Below are 21,974 nucleotides of genomic sequence, written 5' to 3'. Positions count from 1 at the left end.
TTCGGCCGGCGCCTAAATGCATACATTGACTCTCTCACGTGTGTACCACTCACTGGACACGTGATCGAAAATGCGCCACTGGTCTTGTTTCGTATCCATTTGGAATTCCGAAACGCAGTTTTCTAAAAGATTTTTTTTTCTGTCCTCCCTCAAATGGTCCATTATACTCGCTCTCCCCATCTGAGTCACCTGGTCGGTAGTTGACTTTCCGCCTGGGACACCTCTTTCACTTGTTTCCGTGGTACCCCCTGTAGCACGGCCTTGCCCTTGTCCCTCTGAATTCCAGACTAAAACACCTCTCGCTGCTTGTTTCACATTCCACTCAAACATGCATTATAGGAACGGAGTGTTAATTACCACCGATTGAGTGTCATCCCTTTTTGCATTTCATACTGATAGGCAAATTTGCTCATTACCGCCAAATTAAGTTAGGTGTCACATTCACCTTCCCATTGCGATGTATAAAGCTCTCATGTAAGGTGCGAATCTGACTTTCACTTATTATGCCACAATAAAAGTGTGGGGCTGGGTGGTTTTGGGGGAAGAGACCAAACTACGAGGTCATCAGTCTCATCGGATTAGGGAAGGACGGGGAAGGATTTCGGCTGTGCCCTTTCAAAGGAACCATCCCGGCATTTGCCTGGAGCGATTTAGGGAAATCATGGAAAACCTAAATCTGGATGGCCGGACGCTGGATTGAACCGTCGTCCTCCTGAATGCGAGTCCAGTGTGCTAACCACTGCGCCACCTCTACCGGTTTACAAGTGTGCAAGTTGTCCGTGACATATAGTTGTCACTAATAGCCGTGACCTAAAGTCATACCAAATGGCTTCCCACAGCATGACCTCAAGAGTGAAGACTGCTTTGCCTCTCCAAAACACTGGGACAGCGTGGCTTCCTCTCAGGTAGCTGCCATACTCGCCGTCGATGGTCAACTGGTGCAGTGCAGAGTGGCGATTCATCACTGAACAGAGTACGACGCCGTTAATCATCAGCCCGTGCTTCCTGGCCACGGCACCACTCCAAATGCAGACGTTTGTGCTGTGTTGCTAACAGCAGCGTATGTGTAAACGTTGCACGGACTCCATTACTTGTTTCTGGATGGCAGGTGCAGATGTGATTGGATTGCAACATGCTTGGTGCACAATATTTTTGGTAGTGAGACATGTTCTATTGGAACCCTGAAGGTGAGAATGCCTGGCCTCATATTCACAAGCAGTCTAACAATAAGCCACTGTCACGTGTGGATGTCCCACAGATCTGGTTGTTGCATGATTCTACCAGCCGGCCAAATGGAGATCCTCCATGTGGTCCTTCTCACGGGCTGTCACTTGCTGATAACGCTGTCTTACACCAATATTTGGCGTTTCCGTGCCTTTCACATTGATCCTTCCACATCTGGCGCGGTTCAAATCTCTCACACACCGTACCAGGCTAAGCAACAACATTAAACGCGGATAACACTGATTCACTCTTGTGACGTCTCATCTGTCAAAGGGAATTTCGACTCTTAAAATTTTCGTATCTGCCAATGGTTTGTACGTACAGCAATTTACATCGACTTTCAACTTTGCCACTTTTTCGTCAGGCACTGTATATTCATCACAACGTAAACTGTTCACCTGTCTTGGTCGTTATCTGATTGTAAGTAATTTCAACTTCCTCAATACATAAAATCTCAACTACACAATGTAAAATTTAGACTTAACCGAACAACACAAAAGCTTTCATTTGTTTCAGAAAATGCGCTCTTCATTAACTTTTTAAAATAAACTTTAACTTTTAAGAAGAAAAATATTTTCTTTTTAACGAAATTATTTGGGATATTACGCCGCTTCAGTTTGTAACACTGCAAACAGAAGTCGTCCCAAAGATAGGGCTTGCAACGACAGCCAAACCACCGATTTAATTTTTGTTAAAACGTTACAAAACCTAGCAATGGAATATACACTATGATTTCATTCAGATTCACAAGATCTATAGATCTACATCTTTTTCTTCTTCAAATTGTCTTTCAGATTCACATACCTCGCCCTGTACTTGTATTCTACGTATCATCTGCAGAATTTTACAAGATAACGACACATCACGAAACCAGCAAAAGTCCAGTGAATAATAACAGAAAACAGAAACCACCATCGCCGAGTTTTAACTCATTTTATAACTAATTTTAGGCGTAATTTTTATCGAAATGCAATTATTTCCATGTCTGGACTGAAAAAAGCCAGTCTCAACCACGCCTTTTTTTAATGTTAATGTTGTTAGCGCTTTCTGTCAATAGAGCATAACCGGACAAAATTTAAGGCAGCGGCGACACTGGCTTCAAGGAATTACCGAGACATTTCAGTCACATGCTGAGCAGAGGTGTACTAAGTGTACGTTGTTTTATTTCTTTCTTTTGTTCGTTTATTTCAATATACCACAGTCTGGACGAACTCCAGGTAGTAAGCAAATCATTATGCTTCAAGGCAAATGAATGTATACCACAAGTAGATACTAGACACGCCTCTGACCTAACATCGCTAAAATGGGTTCCTACGACACATGAAGTGCCGTTCGTGAAGTGCTGATGTCTGTAAGTACCCACGAGTCTGGATTTCTAGGACCTCGACTGACACAAAGCAACAGTGCAGCACCGTTATTCATCTAGACCGCTCGCTGCATTTAGATGAGCTTAGAATCAATCTCGTACTCTGTAGCAACACCCACAAACACGCCCACGCCCACGCAGAGGGACACGTGCAGACACAAGCATACGAGCAAGACCTCACACACACACACACACACACACACACACACACACGGACACACAGTTAGATAGAGAGAGACAGGGACCTGGAGACACGAGACCGGGACACAGAGTGTAAGACAGGGAGGGGCGAGTTTACGGGGTGCCGCGGTGCAGCGCGCTCATCGGTATGGACGCGGCGGCTCGCAGCCCCTAATGGAAATCCCGCCTCGGCTAATAGCCTGACGTCAGGCGCCCGATTTCGAAACAGACTGCGCGCCTGCCCGGCACTCCGCGCAGATAAACGGCTTCGCGTCCAGCGCTCTCTGCAAGAACCGATCTCCCCCGAACACCAGAAAAGCCGCAGAGAACAGGAATTCCTGTAATGACCTTACGTACGCATAGATCCGAGTGAGATCTAAACACTAATGGAGAGCGCTGCAAGTGATTTAGTACCACGGAAACCAACGTCAAAAAAAGCCCCGTGGTGTATACGAAAACCCAGCACATTGGTTGCTTTCAGAATACGATCCATGAAGCTATTTACTGTAGTTAACGACCACTGCGAACTTCATCTAATCTGCAAATCATTGCACAGTGCCATGTTAAATGTACTAGTTACTCTGTGTCATACTACATTCATGTCTGAGAGGGAAAAAAATGACAGCTTGTATATGCGTTTATGTCACTGAATCCTTCTTATTCACAACATACATGGGAAGGTCAGGTAGTATCGGATAGTGGATTATACCGGACAAGAACTGATTCTATACGCTAGGGATAGAGGGAGCACCTAAAGCGCCATAGCAACCTGAAACATGAAGAAGAAAGGCTATTCACGCAATTTTGATGAAAATAACAGTGCGTTTCGTAGCGGCAACAAGTTGCCTGTTCCTAATGAGTATTTCAGTGCTCAAGCTTAATTTTGGAGTGTTGATGTTTGTTTGCAATCAAGTAACATTACGTTTTAATTGTAATTTTATTGTTTTATTATTTCATTGTATTTTATATTATTCTCCATATTTTAGGCGGTAACAGTGTCTAGCTCAATTACAATGGGAGTCTTTAACAATAACAGTGATACGTTCTGGTTGCAAGTGTCGAAGAAATTTCTGGTTCTCTTCAACACAACAGACAGCACAGAAACTTACATTTTTACTTTTTATTTATTTATTTATTTTTAACCGGCGCGTACGAAAAACTATTACGCTGCAGTGCTTGTGTTCTTACGATGTACTCACCAACGTCCTTCAGACATGGATGCGTGTCTAAAGGAACAGGCATTGCTAGTTTCGACAACTGTATGAAATACAAGAAATGTATTCCCAATCAGGAACATAATCAGTTTCCGGCTGTACAATATATGGCTTATAATGGAAATCTTTTCCGACTCAGCCTCGAACTCGAAATTCCCACTTTTGTGCTAGCGGTCGCTGTAACCACCAAGGCCATCCTAGCACATGCATGCATATCTGAAGGACATTTCAGAGTAATTCGTAAAAACACAGGCACTGCAATAGTGCGACAGTATTTGTAAGTCTCTCTCTGTGATGTAACCAAGGCAGTTGTGCGACTATAGGACGTAGACACGTGGTGACGTATGCAAATCTGGGCCGATCCTGGATGCTTACTGAGACAGTCGAGGCGCTTAAGATGACCGCAAGCGTAAAGAGGGAAATCCAGGTTCGAGTACTGGTCCGGCACAAAATTTCATTTTCACGAATGAATTGTGCACCTCCTCATACTCCAACATATGTAAGCGGCTCTGTCCCAGTATTTGTGCGGATTGTCCGTGAGCCGAATGCGCACGGTCCTGACTTCAATCTCGCCCTCCGTTTCTGTTTCGGTGATGGGAACTCTGGTTAGGACCACGTATTTTGATTGATTCATCCCGCTGTTCACCTGAATCTCTGCACCTCCAGTTCGTGTCGTCCTGGCGGGTATCATTTTGCCTCTGCCAGTTACTCTGCCGTCCTGAATTTTGTCTCCCATAGTCCTGCCTCCCGGATGTTCCATCACGCTCAGACCTCCTGACATTGTTGCTGTTATTGAGCGGTGCTCCACGAAAGTCGCCATTGTAATAGTTATATTGCCCTTCCCTTGAATCATGCGCTGCTTCTTTTTCAAAAATTAACTCTAGCGAAAGGCTCTTGAATTGTACTTTTCCTACAAGCGCTTGCTGGTAGCTGCTTGGCGGTTCCGCGAAACAGGACTTAATTATTTCACAATCACTGTGTGGCACATCAAGAAACTGATTCTTTTTAATTAAAGTCTCAAAGAGTTTTGTGGGGCTCTTGTATCCAGATCTGGACACAAAATGATTTCTTGTTTTATTTGATCTTGCATTTCGCGCGACCAGTACATTCCGAGAAACGCGTCGGTGAATTTTTGGTACGTTCTGCATGTATCCACAACACCGCCGCATTTTCTCAGGTGCCGTGCGCTCGATGTGCCTCAAGATAAATTCTAATTTAGCTGTCAGTGGCCAAGATATTGGTAGCGTGTTAGAAAATTGTGACAGCCAAATTTTTGGGTGAAGTGAGCCTCCATTTTCCAGGAAATTTTGGAATTTGAGGACCGGTAAAATGTGTTTATAGTCAAACTCAGGTCCCTCTTGCACATTTCTATTGGTTCTAGGATCAAACGCGCCCGTCTGTTCGACGCGAGCTGACATCTCTTGGTGCGTGCTATGACCACATAGTCCTGCCTCATAATGATACTGGATGTCATTTGTTGCGATCGGGCTGTAATTTTGCGTCCGTGCGCTCCCTGGCTGCTGAGTGCGTTTGATAGTCCACTACCTTGCGCCGAGCCAGTGCACGGTGGGCCGCCGTCCGGCGCCACTTCCATGTCCGCCAGTCGTCGCCTCTGGATGCGATGTACCAATTTGTACTAGGCGTTGCAGGCGTGCTACACGTTCTTCTAAGCTTTCGCATCTTTGGGTGGTATCCACAACGCGTTCTTCAACGCTTTCCATTCTTTGCGTCGTACTCGCATGTGCCGGCCGGTGTGGCCGAGCAGTTCTAGGCGCTTCAGTCTGGAACCGCGCGACCGCTACGGTCGCAGGATCGAATCCTGCCTCGGGCATGGATGTGTGTGATGTCCTCAGGTTAGTTAGGTTTACGTAGCTCTAAGTTCTAGGGGATTGATGACCTCAGATATTAAGTCCCATAGTACTCAGAGCCATTTGAACCATTTTTTGAACTCGCAAGTGCTTCCTTCCCCTGGGCTTTTATCGCATCAGTTCCAACCTCACTGACGTGTCCAATTCGCCTAGCGATTCTTGCACGGTTCTTTGCGATTTTTGCCAATTTATTGGTGTCAGCTGCTTCTACCCTTGCTAACTCTGCATCCATCTTGGCTTCGACGGTCCTTTTCTTCGCCTCGACTCTCGTCTTACCGACCACCGCTATTCCACTCTTGACTTAGTTCACAATCGCAAGTACCTTATTCTCTGCTTGATCCATTCTCTTTTCTAGGTTCTGCTTTATGTCCTTTACCACCCCCAAAATCTCTGATAGTAAATTCATCGGCTGACTAGGCCCGTCATCACAAGCTGGTGATGTTACTCTAGATACTTGAGCACTGTTTTACTGTCGTGGCCGAATTTTCCAGGCTGTGGTCTTATTTACACAAAGAAGATGCTCCACATTCCTATTCAATTCTACCTCCCCTTCTTTCATATTTCACCGCTCATATCCTCCTGCTCTCGGTCTGCCTCCAATTCGCGTCTATCGTCTGTGTTCCACACCTCCCGTCCCGTAGGAAAACTCAACATTTCTTCATCTGGCACAATCCTGTTACTACTCTGATCCTGCTCCATCGTGAGTAGTTGAGATGAGATCGACAACAGTCGCGCCCTGCTACGAGTGAACATTCATTCACGGAACATCATCAGCAATAACAAAATATTACAGCGAAAGCCCCATATAACACTTGACACAAAAATTGCACTAGTCCACTCCTACTACAAAAAAAAAAAGAATTTAGCGCACAAATGTCGATAAGGTAACCCCTCCAAAATAATTTCAACGCTGAAGCAACGCCGTCAGTTTCAACGAAAGGCGATGTGGTACAGAACCCACACACATCAACCAACACACACAAAACAACACATGAAATTATTTCAAAAATGAACAAAATCAATGGCTGTTACTTTCACGCCGCCAAATATTTCTACAGAGAAATCTAATTACAACAAAGAGCATTAATTATGATGTTTTTCTTTAATCATAAAAGTTATCGATCAAGTCATGACAGCGTCTCAGCAGTCACAGGAAAGAACCGAGGCAAAGGTCGCCTTATTATGCGAGGTGCCGGGGTGGAGAAGAGTTTGTACCTCTTTAGTTCTGACAAATTTTGCATGAGAACAGGACATGTACTCAACCCCCTCCTTACCTACCACATAATTAATTATGTGCACAACGGTAACGAAAGGAAATAATGGTGAACCCTCCTAGTTGGTAAAATAAGGAGTGCATACTTACAATAGGTTAACAAAAATCGTAATATCCTCAGAGAAAAAAAAGAGAACTTTATCATAATATACCACCGGAAATAGGATTCTGCACATATCTACGAAATGATACGCGGATTAAGTATTACAATGAGATTTATTATGCATCGGAACATAAAGGCACTTGATTATCATCACAAACAGGGGTTAAAGGATGGAGTATACTGAAGTATTATGACAATAAGAGCTGGCTGAAGAACAAGGGGCTCCTACTCTCTCTGATGCAATAGATTGACGATAATGACTGGAGGTCCTAATGAATCAAATAATACTCTACCGACTATACTGCAGTATCGCGATTAGCAGTGAGAGCTCAAATGGTATCGCATGGAGAAACAAGCAAGGTGGACTTGCAGCAAAGCGAGCGCGCGTGCTGTTGAGGACTTCAGTATAAAATTGATAGGTCCTACACTGCCGGAGCTTCAAAATACGTACCAATCCTGAAATCGGTAGCAGGTCGTCGATAGGCAGCGTTCGGATGCTGCAGGCGCCGACTTCTGCCGTGCAGCAACTCTGTTTCAACCCATGGCCACGAAGGCTGTCCGATAATTCTAAGTTCTGCCAAAAAAGTGCGACTAAGTCGTAAGATCATCCGACTCCGACGTAGATCAGATCCTGAATCCCATGCGCTCACGCAACGCAAGAGTGAAGTCAACATTACTCAACTCCCTACTACACTCCAAAGTCGCGAATCAGCATTCAGTGCTGATTCCAAAATTCCCCCACACCGTCTCAGAACATCATTCGTTCCAATAACGACCGTTCCCTCCAATTTCGAGCTGGGCTTTATGACGTCAACCAGCCTCAGTTTGACCAATCATGCCTCTGCTATTCAGCTGAGGGCACTGAACTTGCCGTGTGACCAGCTACGAAAACAAACTGCCTAGACCACCGGCCATCCGGCGCCAGACAGTCGTGCCCAGCAAGGCACAGTCCACAAGTATTCTCAGAATCATGAGGACAATGCAGTCAGTCGTCGCCAGCAGTATTCGCTCCGGACGCGCCGGAACGGTAAACACATAAACTGCAGCGACACTCAGACGTCTCGCAGGTCGTTTCGACCGGCATACAATAGGCGAAACTCGACCGACGTCAGTCGTCCCACCAGGTGCTTAAGCCCATTGATGTACGACCCTCTCAGAATTCACAGAAGTGCAGCTCCCAACCGAAAACGCAGTGTGCCAGCCCACCGGAGCTCGCCTCGCACAGGTCACCAAGGGAAGTAGCCCAACATGCATAGGAATCAAGTGAAAATTATTTTGAGCTCTCAGTACAAATACTCTCATTACAATTACCTTATTCAGTCTGTTACCACCACGCAGTGACATAAAACACTAATAAAATCGATGAAAATGGGAGGCGACATGCAAAAGAGTGCATGGAACCTCTCACATTGAGAATGGTGTCAAAAATTCCTCAGAAATTCAAGCACAGCGTGAAACAATTCCTTTCGTCTACTTCTTGGCGGGCTCGATAAATGTGAAGATATAAATCATTCCACAACGCTGTATTTTAAAGTAGCAGTGTATTAAGCATTGTTACTTTCGATCTTTGCTTATTGTGCAGCGCATCTACAACAGATGTGTGTAGTCTCTGAACACTGGTGGATCTGAACGTGTAGCTGTAATACACAAATCTCTTTCTTGTAAACTGTTCTGCTGTATTGTAGGGATGATACTCGCAGACCGGCACAAATATGCAATTCTCTATCCAGTGGTTTATTTATTGTTGTGTTACAAGCAGGAATTTTATAGTATACTACGACGATGTATCCACTGTTCTATTTTTGCCTTGTTTATTTGTTTTAGTACACTCTGACTGAAAACTTGTTTTCTCTCGAATCAGTCCTTTGTTAAGCCTTAACTTCGAACCACGGTGAGACTCAAATTGTTGTCTTACGTGAACTTTCAAAACCAAATGTAGTGTCAAATTCCATGTGTTGGCTCTAAGGGAACTTACCGAGAAAAAAAGCGCATACATTATCATCATCAAGCGGTTTTTACCCGACAAAAAATATATCCACACGCGTTTTATTACAATGTTATTTTAAATTGTGTTACGACGCCTTTCCTCCTTTCTCCTTGACGGTACAACATTGTGATTTGGTAGGAACCATTATGTAACTGAGGCAACATCATCCAGTGACACCAGCGGAGTCCTGAAGTAGATCCCAGCAGAGGGATCGAACACCGAGCACTGAAGAAGTTTCTAGAGGAGTACGGTGCGGCCTAATGACTAAGATTTTGCAATCAATGAGAACAGCCCTAAAAGTCTGCAGAACTATATGGTTTATCTTTTTTTCCACTGAAGAGCGATACAGAAGACAAGCATGCAAATTCTGTTGATATCACTTGATGGACAGTGAGTCTTCGTTTCAGTATCGACTATTTCTCCCAGTGGAGGATATCGCTACAGTTATTCTGGTAACAAAAAGCTCGTGGATCTTGTTTCATGGACCACAGTCATGAAGTTTAGGTAATAGTAAACCTCGAGGCGGCTACATTATTTCTTGGGGCATTCTGTAAATAGAAAAAGCTTTGTCCTGACGTATCTAAAACCTTGAAGTGTCGAAAAGATCTAGAAATACGAATTTTTAAATGAAATGTGGTCAGTACCAGTAATAGAATTCGACTTGATCACGTTTGTCAATGCTTGTTTTGCTGTTTTCGTATTGTCGGTGCCTTGATTAGCGTATGACTTACCACCGAATCTTAACTCGCATCACAACTTCCCATTCTGTTTCTCCTTCCCATTTGCAGATGAACTGAAACCTGGGACATCGGCTTCACGAAGCACACATATCTACGTAGGGCAATGAAATGAAAGATCAGCACAAACGCATTACAGCAAAATGCAGGTACCTTACCGAAGATGACAGATATTCTGTTCCACCTACACTCATTTGGTCTTCCGTTATCTCTTGGATACAGCGGCGGTGTCATTTGTTGGTGCTACGTAAAACTAAAAAGGATAAGGGTTCCCACTTGAATCACTGGCGTCAGATTATTAACAAATAAAAAGTCGCAAATAGACAAAATTTCGCACTGCAATGGTACCTTACGAACTCCTTCGATGTGATTCGTGCCTACGAAATTTTGAGGTCAGTGGCTGGACATTAATATCATACTGCAAGGAGATGCAACAGTAAAAAAAGAGTAAAAAATAAAAAGAGCCATTTCAGATAGTATTTTCGAACAGTATCAGGTATAAACTAGTCCGCAGAAAAAAAGGACTGTGTTCGTAAAGTCGCTAGCTGAAATGCCGCTATTAGCAACTTTATTTTACTTTTATTTAAATTCCACATCTACTAACAAATATAAGTACGAAATACTGAATCAGGATTTATTAAAATAATGAACGTATTTTCAATTATAATTACTGATTGCATGGAAATCCGAAAATTCACAGTTGATTACAATGCGCAACATCAGATATAAAACAAAACAAGTTTTTTGTTTCAATATATGACGTATACAGACAAATTAATTGTATAAAGCCTTGATAAGATTTAAGTACTACTAGAGGTATTTTCAGCAAAAGGAGTGAAGTCATATTACTTAATTACTTTGCTGTATACGTCATTAATTACATATTTATTTACGGTTTCTGCTGTCAGCCTTGTTTAAAACTGCGACAAGTGTCCTCCAAAAATTTGAGTTTCATACAACCATTAGATAAAAATATTACTTTCGTTTAAGAATTAGTCAGTGTTCTTTAATTAACATTTCCATCTCTTAATAAATATAGAATTAAAATAAAAGAAAAAAATGCTTGTGAGAATCGAACTAGGAGCCTTACAGTTACTTTACAACTAGTCTGTCTCGAATATAGACTAACGGGAAGATGGTGTCTCTTCAGATACGTGTCAGTCGCATAAGAGTGGCGCTGGTAACGTCACTATGACGATAGAAATCAGTTTTGCTGTAAATAAAAGCTGAAACGGTCGTGAACGTTAGTTACGTTTGAGATTTGACGTGGGGAACTGACGTTAGTAAAGATGCCTTCAAGGCGACAAAGATGACATTATCAACACCCCACCGAGTTTAAACAGGGCTACGAGAAACTAAGTGTTTCTCCTATGGTATTTCACAAAGCCTTGGTAGGAATGTAACCACAGTACGCGATTTCTAGCAGCAGTTGTGGAGGTCTGTTGTGATTTCTGATGAAAACTTGCTCTTTCTCGGTGACAATCATGGCCTTGTGTTGATTAGGAGGCCAGGTGAGGGCTGGCAACCAACCTGTCTGCATGCTAGACACACTGAACCTACGATATGATTTAGTATAACAGCAGGATCACTCTCACGGTTATCCCACGCAACCAGACTGCAAATTTGTACGACAGTATGGTGACTCGACCTCTTCTACTTTTCATCAACAGTGTTACAAGTGGTGTTTTCCAACAGAATAATGCTCGTCCATATACCGCCGTTGTAACACATGTTCTACAGAATGTCGATGTGTTTCCTTAGCTTGCTCGATCAGTAGATCTGTCTCCAGTCGAGGACATACGGGACATCATTGACCGAGAATACCATCATCAATAAACAGCATTAACCGTCCCTGAATTGATCAACCTAGTGCAACAGGAATGGAATTCCATCCCGCTGACTGACATCTGGCACCTGTACAACACAATGCAAGCACATTTGCACGCTTGCGTTCAGGATACTGGTGGCTATTAATGTACCAGCATTTCAGATTTGCAATGGTTTACCTCGCGCTTTCATTAACCTGTGACCTTGCAGTGTTAATCACTTAAATATGTTACCTAGACAGCCTCGTGATGACTGGGTGTTGTGTGGTGTCCTTAGGTTAGTTAGGTTTAAGTAGTTCTAAGTTCTAGGGGACTGATGACCATAGATGTTTAGTCCCATAGTTCTCAGAGCCATTTGAACCATTTTTTGTTACCTAGACAAATGCTTTCCTGACGTTTCATTGCACCACAATAACTACTTTTAGCTGATGCGTTTTTTTTACCGTCATTGTATTACTGGGCTGGAAATGTTTTGTACACTACTGGTCATTAAAATTACTACACCACAAAGATGACGTGCTACAGACGCGAAATTTAACCGACAGGAAGAAGACGCTGTGATATGCAAATGATTAGCTTTTCAGAGCATTCACACAAGGTTGGCGCCGGTGGCGACACCTACAACGTGCTGACATGAGGGAAGTTTTCAACCGATTTCTCATACACAAACAGCAGTTGACCGGCGTTGCCTGGTGAAACGTTGTTGTGATGCCTCGAGTAAGGAGGAGAAATGCGTACCATCACGTTTCCGACTTTGATAAAGGTCGGATTGTAGCCTATCGCGATTGCCGTTTATCGTATCGCGGCATTGCTGCTCGCGGTGGTCGAGATCCAATGACTGTTAGCAGAGTATGGAATCGGTGGGTTCAGAAGGGTAATACGGAACGCCGTGCTGGATCCCAACGGCCTCGTATCAGTAGCACTCGAGATGAGAGGCATCTTATCCGCATGGCTGTAACAGATCGTGCAGCCACGTCTCGATCCCTGAGCCAACAGATGGGGTCGTTTGCAAGACAACAACCATCTGCACGAACTATTCGACGACGTTTGCAGCAGCATGGACTATCAGCTCGGGGATCATGGCTGCGGTTACCTTTGACGCTGCATCACAGCCAGGACCGCCTGCGATGGTGTACTCAACGACGAACCGGGGTGCACAAATGGCAAAACGTGATTTTTGCGGGTGAATCCAGGTTCTGTTTACAGCATCTACATCTACATCTACATTTATACTCCGCAAGCCACCCAATGGTGTGTGGCGGAGGGCACTTTACATGCCACTGTCATTACCTCTCTTTCCGGTTCCAGTCACGTATGGTTCGCAGGAAAAACGACTGCCGGAAAACCTCCGTGCGCGCTCGAATCTCTCTAATATTGCATTCGTGGTCTCCTCGGGAGGTATAAGTAGGGCTAAGAGTATACGATTTTCATTGATAAAGCAGATTTTTTTCCTAAGATAAGGTTATGTAGCGTCCTTTACAAATTTGCACAATCTAAGCACTCTTTTTTCCACAGACTGAGCATTAAATGGCATAACTCCTGCATCCTTACCTTGTGACATTCACTGAGCGGGAGTACATGTGAGGATTGCTGGCTTTGTACCCCATATTGAGATAGTAGTTCTAGCGTGTATGACTGTCCTCTGGCTGTTTTCATTTATACTGAATTATGAAGTTCTTTGCTATCACGTGGCCTGTCTGTCTGCTGTTAAAATCCTTGTCTTCTGCAATCAATACATGGCTGCTCTCAACAGATGACTCAGGCAGCAATGGTTTTTGCCAAACTGAGGTACACACAGCACATTCCTGACACTGTGCCTCTATTATAAATGAAAAATTGGTAAAGGCATCCGCAAATCAATGAAAACATATTGAACTATGCCTTCAACAAAGAGGAAAACGTTTCCAGCAACTACTGCGATATTAGTCGCATACGTGTTTGGCGACATCGCGGTGAACGCACATTCGAGGCATGTATTCGTCATCGCCATACTGGCGTATCACCCGGCGTGATGGTATGGGGTGCCATTGGTTAAGCGTCTCGGTCACCTCTTGTTCGCATTGTCGGCAGTTTGAACAATGGACGTTACATTTCAGATGTGTTACGACCCGTGGCTCTACCCTTCATTCGATCTCTGCGAAACCCTACATGTGAGCAGGATAACGCACGACCGAATGTTGCAGGTCCTGTACGGGTCTTTCTGGATACAGAAAATGTTCGACTGCTACCGTGGCCAGCACATTCTCCAGATCTCTCACCAATTGAAAACGTCTAGTCAATGGTGGCCGAGCAACTGGCTCGTCACAATACGCCAGTCACTACTGTTGATGAACTGTGGTATCGTGTTGAAGTTGCATGGGCAGCTGAACCTGTACACGCCATCCAAGCTCTGTTTGACTCAGTGCCCAGGCGTATCAAGGCCGTTATTACAACCAGAGGTGGTTGTTCGGGGTACTGATTTCTCAGGATCTATGCACCTAAATTGCGTGAAAATGTAAACACGTGTCAGTTCTAGTATAATATGTTTGTCCAATGAATACCCGTTTATCATCTGCATTTCTTCTTGGTGTAGCAATTTTAAAGTCCAATGAATATTCTTTTAGCATCTGCATTTCTTCTTGGTGTAGCAATTTTAATGGCCAGTAGTGTAGTTAAATGCACGCGGAAATCTTTCTAATCATGAAAGTGCTTTTGTCGAGGATTTTTATTTTTTTTCCTTACGTTGCTTCGTACTGACTTCCAAATCGTACGAGAATGAATAAAATCTAGCTCTCCTCAGATTTTCCCCTCTACGAATGTCAAAGAAGAGGCAAAAGGCGACTGCTTCTGGAGTAGAGGAGCGGGTCACTGTTACTGAGCGAGACGCCCGTTGCGTTGCAGGCTCGGCGGACCCGCGCTCGTGCGACGTGACGGTGGACAGCGACGGGCGGCAGACCGGGTTGGTGCAGTCGCCGCGGTTCCCGGCGCCCTACCCCGCCACCAGCCGCTGCCGCTACGAGTTCGTGGGCCGCGGCCGCCAGCGCGTCCGCCTGCTCTTCACCGACTTCCGGCTGGGCCCGCCCGACGCCTCAACCACAGAGTGAGTCGCCTCACCACCACACACCACGCCGGAGGGAGTTCAATTGAAATTCTGCAGTTCTGTGCTACTCAATATAACACAATTTATGACCGCTGCCTAAGTAACAACTTCTCCACACCTACATACAAGGTGAACATTAATGAAACCTCGAACAGTCCACGGGTATACTGCCGGTTCATAGTGTCCAAGGGGCACAATATTTCGGCGATCAGACATGTCGCCATCGTCAGGTGCGCTGACGAACTGAGCTCCTGAGGGCGAGCGACCCGCGGGGGGAGGGGATTTAAATCGGCCGCCCGTCCTCAGGAGCTCTGTTCGTCAGCGCACCTGACGATAGCGACATGTCTGATCGCCGAAATATTGTGCCCCTTGGACACTATGAACCGGCAGTATACCCGTGGACTATTCGAGCAACAAATACGCCGGAACAAACTGAAGAATCACATTAATGAAACCGACAAACTTCAGGGACGAATTCCTGACTGTAAATGTGGGAGAAAAGGTACTGTGAACACGTGTCCGGAAGTGCATCGTCGCCGTGGTAGGTGGTTCTGACGAATGAAAGTTCCTCTGATCACATGCCGTGCGTTCCTTGTTCGTTGCAGGCTGTGTGATTGACGCAGCGCACTGTAACAACAGAATGGTCCGGTAGTCATGTCGCGAACGAGCCGAGATGGTGTTTGCGTACGGCCAAGCCGATGGAAACGGTCGAGAGACAGCATGGCTGTTCCAGAACAAGTACCTCCACAGGCATCAAACGTATCACACAACGTTTCAAGGCCTTTTTGGTCGCTTGTGTGATCATGGGTCCTTCGAGTCAGACGAACGTGCATGGGGCGGGGAATGTGCTTACACCAGATTTGGTGGACTGGGTTCTACAGGACATTGGATGAACCTAGCGCACGCTTGAGGCAAGTGCCCCGCCAACATGTAAGCAAAAAAAAAAGTTCAAATGTGTGTGAAATCTTATGGGACTTAACTGCTAAGGTCATCAGTCCCTAAGCTTACACACTACTTAACCTAAATTATCTTAAGGACAAACACACACAGCCATGCCCGAGGGAGGACTCGAACCTTCGCCGGGATCAGCCGCACAGTCCATGTTGTAAGCGAAAGCATGAGTATGTGTATCCTGCATGACAACCGCTACTATCCCTATCACCTGCAACGATTACAAGGATTGTCAGCCATGGATTTTCCTCTACGTGAAAGATTTTCTCGACAGTTTTTGTACCATACCATCACAATCATGAGATTTCTCTCAACAGACCATTTTACCGACGAAGCAACCATTACGAGAATTGGTATCATTAACCTCAATAAACATTATCTGTCAGCTACAGATATGGTTGATGTTCAGAGGAACTGTCATTCGTCAATGCCATCTACCGTCATGACGATGCATTTCTGGACACATGTTCATAGGTCCTCTTTTCTTCCATTTCCAGACTTGAACCGATTCCTGCAGTTTGTCCGTTTTATTAACGATCAACTTGTATAAAAGGCAATGTTCTGATTGACTGACTCACTCACTGGCTCGTCATCGCCCAGACCAAACCGCTAAGGACAGCAACTTTAAATTTCGAAGTGGTGTGCTTCTTATATATTGTAGGCATCGTACAAGATGGGTCGTTGGAAATTACTCTCCTTAGGTGATTATACCCGTGGTCTAGGGGTAGCGTCTTTGATTCATAATCAAGACTTCTTCGTTGCCGGGTTCCATCCCCGCCACGGCCTAAAATTTGATAAATAATCAGCATTGGCGGCCGAAGACTTCCGGCATAAGAAGTCAGCCTCATTCTGCCAACGGCCTTGTCAAAGAGGGCGGAGGAGCGGATACAGGTTCAGGGCACTCTCTTGTCCTAGGGGTGGGAAATTGCCCCTAAAGGCGGAAGAATCAGCAATGATCAACAACATGAGGATGCAGAAGGCAATGGAAACCACTGCATTAAAGACACGTAACGTGTATCCACAGGACATGTGGCCTGTAATTGAAGAAGTGTCATGATGATCTCTCCATTGGCAAAAGATTCCGGAATAGTCCCCCATTCGGATCTCCGGGAGGGGACTGCCAAGGGGGAGGTTACCATGAGAAAAAGATTGAATAATCAACGAAAGGATAACGTTCTACGAGTCGGGGCGTGGAATGTCAGAAGCTTGAACGTGGTAGGGAAACTAGAAAATCTGAAAAGAGAAATGCAAAGGCTCAATCTAGATATAGTAGGAGTCAGTGAAGTGAAGTGGAAGGAAGACAAGGATTTCTGGTCAGATGAGTATCGGGTAATATCAACAGCAGCAGAAAATGGTATAACAGGTGTAGGATTCGTTATGAATAGGAAGGTAGGGCAGAGGGTGTGTTACTGTGAACAGTTCAGTGACCGGGTTATTCTAATCAGAATCGACAGCAGACCAACACCGACAACGATAGCTCAGGTATACATGCCGACGTCGCAAGCTGAAGATGAACAGATAGAGAAAGTGTATGAGAATATTGAAAGGGTAATGCAGTATGTACAGGGGGACGAAAATCTAATAGTCATGGGCGACTGGAATGCAGTTGTAGGGGAAGGAGTAGAAGAAAAGGTTACAGGAGAATTGAGTTCTGTAACAAGTTTCAACTAGTAATAGCGAATACCCTGTTCAAGAATCACAAGAGGAGGAGGTATACTTGGAAAAGGCCGGGAGATACGGGAAGATTTCAATTAGATTACATCATGGTCAGACAAAGATTCCGAAATCAGATACTGGACTGTAAGGCGTACCCAGGAGCAGATATAGACTCAGATCACAATATAGTAGTGATGAAGAGTAGGCTGAAGTTCAAGACATTAGTCAGGAAGAATCAATACGCAAAGAAGTGGGATACGGAAGTACTTAGGAATGACGAGATACGTTTGAAGTTCTCTAACGGTATAGATACAGAAATAAGGAATAGCGCAGCAGGCAGTACAGTTCAAGAGGAATGGACATCTCTAAAAAGGGCCATCACAGAAGTTGGGAAGGAAAACATAGGTACAAAGAAGGTAGCTGCGAAGAAACCATGAGTGACAGAAGAAATACTTCAGTTGATTGATGAAAGGAGGAAATACAAACATGTTCCGGGAAAATCAGGAATACAGAAATACAAGTCGCTGAGGAAGGAAATAAATAGTAAGTGCAGGGAAGCTAAGACGAAATGGCTGCAGGAAAAATGTGAAGACATCGAAAAAGATGTGATTGTCGGAAGGACAGACTCAGCATACAGGAAAGTCAAAACAACCTTTGGTGACATTAAAAGCAACGGTGGTAGCATTAAGAGTGCAACGGGAATTCCACTGTTAAATGCAGAGGAGAGAGTAGATAGGTGGAAAGAATACATTGAAAGCCTCTATGAGGGTGAAGATTTGTCTGATGTGATAGAAGAAGAAACAGGAGTCGATTTAGAAGAGATAGGGGATCCAGCATTAGAATCGGAATTTAAAAGAGCGTTGGAGGACTTACGGCCAAATAAGGCAGAAGGGATAGATAACATTCCATCAGAATTTCTAAAATCATTGGGGGAAGTGGCAACAAAACGACTATTCACGTTGGTGTGTAGAATATATGAGTCTGGCGACATACCATCTGACATTCGGAAAAGCATCATCCACACAATTCCGAAGACGGCAAGAGCTGACAAGTGCGAGAATTATCGCACAATCAGCTTAACAGCTCATGCATCGAAGCTGCTTACAAGAATAATATACAGAAGAATGGAAAAGAAAATTGAGAATGCGCTAGGTGACGATCAGTTTAGCTTTAGGAAAAGTAAAGGGACGAGAGAGGCAATTCTGACGTTACGGCTAATAATGGAAGCAAGGCTCAAGAAAAATCAAGACACTTTCATAGGATTTGACGACCTGGAAAAGCATTCGACAATATAAAATGGTGGAAGCTGTTCGAGATTCTGAAAAAAGTAGGGGTAAGCTATAGGGAGAGACGGGTCATATACAATATGTACAACAACCAAGAGGGAATAATAAGAGTGGACGATCAAGAACGAAGTGCTCGTTTTAAGAAGGGTGTAAGACAAGGCTGTAGCCTTTCGCCCCTACTCTTCAATCTTTACATCGAGGAAGCAATGATGGAAATAAAAGAAAGGTTCAGGAGTGGAAATAAAATACAAGGTGAAAGGATATCAATGATACGATTCGCTGATGACATTGCTATCCTGAGTGAAAGTGAAGAAGAATTAAATGATCTACTGAACGGAACGAACAGTCTAATGAGTACACAGTATGGTTTGACAGTAAATCGGAGAAAGACGAAGGTAATGAGAAGTAGTAGAAATGAGAACAGCGAGAGGATTGATGGTCACGAATTCAATGAAGTTAAGGAATTCTGCTACCTAGGCAGTAAAATAACCAATGACGGACGGAGCAAGGAGGACATCAAAAGCAGACTCGCTATGGCAAAAAAGGCATTTCTGGCCAATAGAAGTGTACTAATATCAAATACCAGCCTTAATTTGAGGAAGAAATTTCTGAGGATGTACGTCTAGAGTACAGCATTGTATGGTAGTGAAACATGGACTGTGGGAAAACCGGAACAGAAGAGAATCGAAGCATTTGAGATTTGGTGCTATAGACGAATGTTGAAAATTAGGTGGACTGATAAGGAAAGGAATGAGGAGGTTCTACGCAGAATCGGAGAGGAAAGGAATATGTGGAAAACACTGATAAGGAGAAGGGACAGGATGATAGGACATCTGCTAAGACATGAGGGAATTACTTCCATGGTACTAGAGGGAGCTGTAGAGGGCAAAAATTGTTGAGGAAGACAGAGATTGGAATACATCAAGCAAATAATTGAGGACGTAGGTTGCAAGTGCTACTCTGAGATGAAGATGTTAGCACAGTAAAGGAATTCGTGGCGGGCCGCATCAAACCAGTCAGTAGACTGATGACCAAAAAAAAAAAGAAAGGTGGTGAACAAGGGGATGAAAAGTTTTGCGAAAAATGCCGCTATTAAGGCAATTTTGAAAGTAGACCTACAAAAATTTATAATTGAGTTCTCGGTCGGAAATAAAGAAATACGTGTTCGAAAATTTTTCTAAATTTAACCCGTGTGGGGTGAAATAGTAGGAAATTTTTTTTAAATAGTTGATTAGTGAAGAACTACTAAAGAATTTTTTAAATTTACATGTGAGAATATTGGTAATTGTCTTCTAACTCAGAAATAAAATAATGCGTGTTTCACTTTATTTGGAAATTCGTCCACTAAGGTGGTGAAATATGGTATGAAAATTTTAGGATAATATTTCGTTGTATTAAAAATTTTAAAGCTACATCTATGAAAACCGTTATTTGACTTATCGATTAAATTTAAAGAAGTATATGTTAGAGGATGAAAGCTTCTATGGAAACATCACCAGAAGAATGCAAAAGGCATGGTTAAATAACACCAGAATCGCATTTTGGTCAGTAGATACTTCTATGGTCTTAATTAACATGACAGGTTTAGGTGTTGCACTTTGTGAACAACACAAAAATTCGATTCAGGAAAATTATCTGTGCAGACCATACAGTCCCATGCGAGCGAAACAGTGGGGGTTAAGCTAGTCATGTAATGGCTGAAAGTAGAAAACGTATCGACTTTGGTGAATTAACGAGGACACACCAGTCACCCTTTAATAAAAATCAACCGTAAACTTTGCAGTGTCAGAGAAATATATCTCCAGCCTGGGGCAACAGACTGCAATCTGGATTCCTACTGACAAACGACACTTTTTGCCAACAAAACTATGGATTCTAGCTACGGTTTCCACACACATTTTAGCTAGACACTTTGGATTGCTTGAATACGCGACGAAAAACTATAAATATTTCTACGATCAATCGACGGATGCCTTTTATTTATATATGGAATGTATTCCCAGATGCAGATATGGACAATCAGCTCTGTAATGGAAGGACGACAATGACAATTTGTGCCGGATCGGGAAACGAAACCAGATTTCCTCCTTATTGCGAACGGTCGCCATACTATTAGGCTATCCGAGCATAACAATGTCCGAAGGAACAGGCACTGTGGCAACTGCAGCCGTTATTTTCATTGTCATCATTCCATTATACAGCTGATGGTTATCGATACTCGCAATTGCGAATGTATTTCGTACAAGTCATAAGGCCTGTATTTGTAGCAGTGCCAGTTCCTTTGGACATGCCTGCAAGTTCTAAAGAACATTGTATCATCATCAACACAAGCACTGTAATCTCATCTTTTACTTACATTAGTATTAACTATCTGGAATCAAGTAACAACTTTTTCCTCTCCTTTTTGCTCCATATTTTTCAAGCGCTTGTTCCACTTCTCTCGACCTTGTCTTTACATTATCCTGTTTTCTTATTGGTTCTGCCTTTAAACCTCTCCAAATTTAGTACTTTATGCTTACGAAATTACTTTCTTTAATTTCCCTATTTTATTACATTGGTTCTTTCTAGTTTTTCATCTTCCGTAATCCCTGTTTTTGATGATTTCTTTCTTTCTCCAGAAATATAGGAGTATATGATTTTTTTAACATTATTCACCTGGTAGAGGTGTCGAAAGGAGAATAAAAGTACTTAGTTATAAGTTCTGGTATTTTCGTATTTTTTGGTAAATTTCCTAATTAATTCTCGTTTTCCAACTGTGTAGTTTGTAACGTACCCGTTATTTTTCGAAGAATCTGTCTATCAAGTCTGTCTATTCTGTCAAACTTTAAGCTAACTGTAAAGTGTTTAGATCCATGTAAATATTGTGATTTAATGTTTTAGTCATGAATTTCTAAGAATGAATTCCTTTTCTGGATTTTTTCGATAAATTTATCGGTCATTCTACTTTACTAGTTTTTACAGCCATTGCAAATATTTCTAGTTCATTCTGCTGTGCAGTTCGTGTGAGATCTTTAAATTTACAAACTCGTTGTATATTACATATTTCTGCTCCGTAATATTTTTGTGCATTCATTTATTTGTCATAAAGTTTGATTCTTTAGATGGAATTCTGAGATCACTTCCATCGGTTATTGTTTCTAGAAGATTTATTCAAGTAACTGCCTCCGTCACTTCTTCTAAAAGTGTTCCAAAATAGGTATCAAAGGCTGCACAGTCTATCTCAA

At 43.3% G+C, this 21,974-nt stretch overlaps 1 protein-coding gene across 1 annotated transcript in view; it reads left to right on the top strand.

Moving 5' to 3' along the window:
* The window catches only part of LOC124595860 (suppressor of lurcher protein 1-like), a 660,754-nt gene that overhangs the window by 562,994 nt on the left and 75,786 nt on the right, over positions 1-21,974 (top strand). The window contains exon 9 of the mRNA XM_047134767.1: positions 14,659-14,857. Within this exon, the coding sequence (XP_046990723.1) occupies positions 14,659-14,857 (199 nt within the window). The remainder of the gene's footprint in view (positions 1-14,658; positions 14,858-21,974) is intronic.

This window comes from Schistocerca americana, chromosome 2 (assembly GCF_021461395.2).
Source record: "Schistocerca americana isolate TAMUIC-IGC-003095 chromosome 2, iqSchAmer2.1, whole genome shotgun sequence".
In the NCBI taxonomy this organism is placed as follows: Eukaryota; Metazoa; Arthropoda; class Insecta; order Orthoptera; family Acrididae; genus Schistocerca; species Schistocerca americana.
This window is presented reverse-complemented; position numbering and strand designations above follow the sequence as displayed.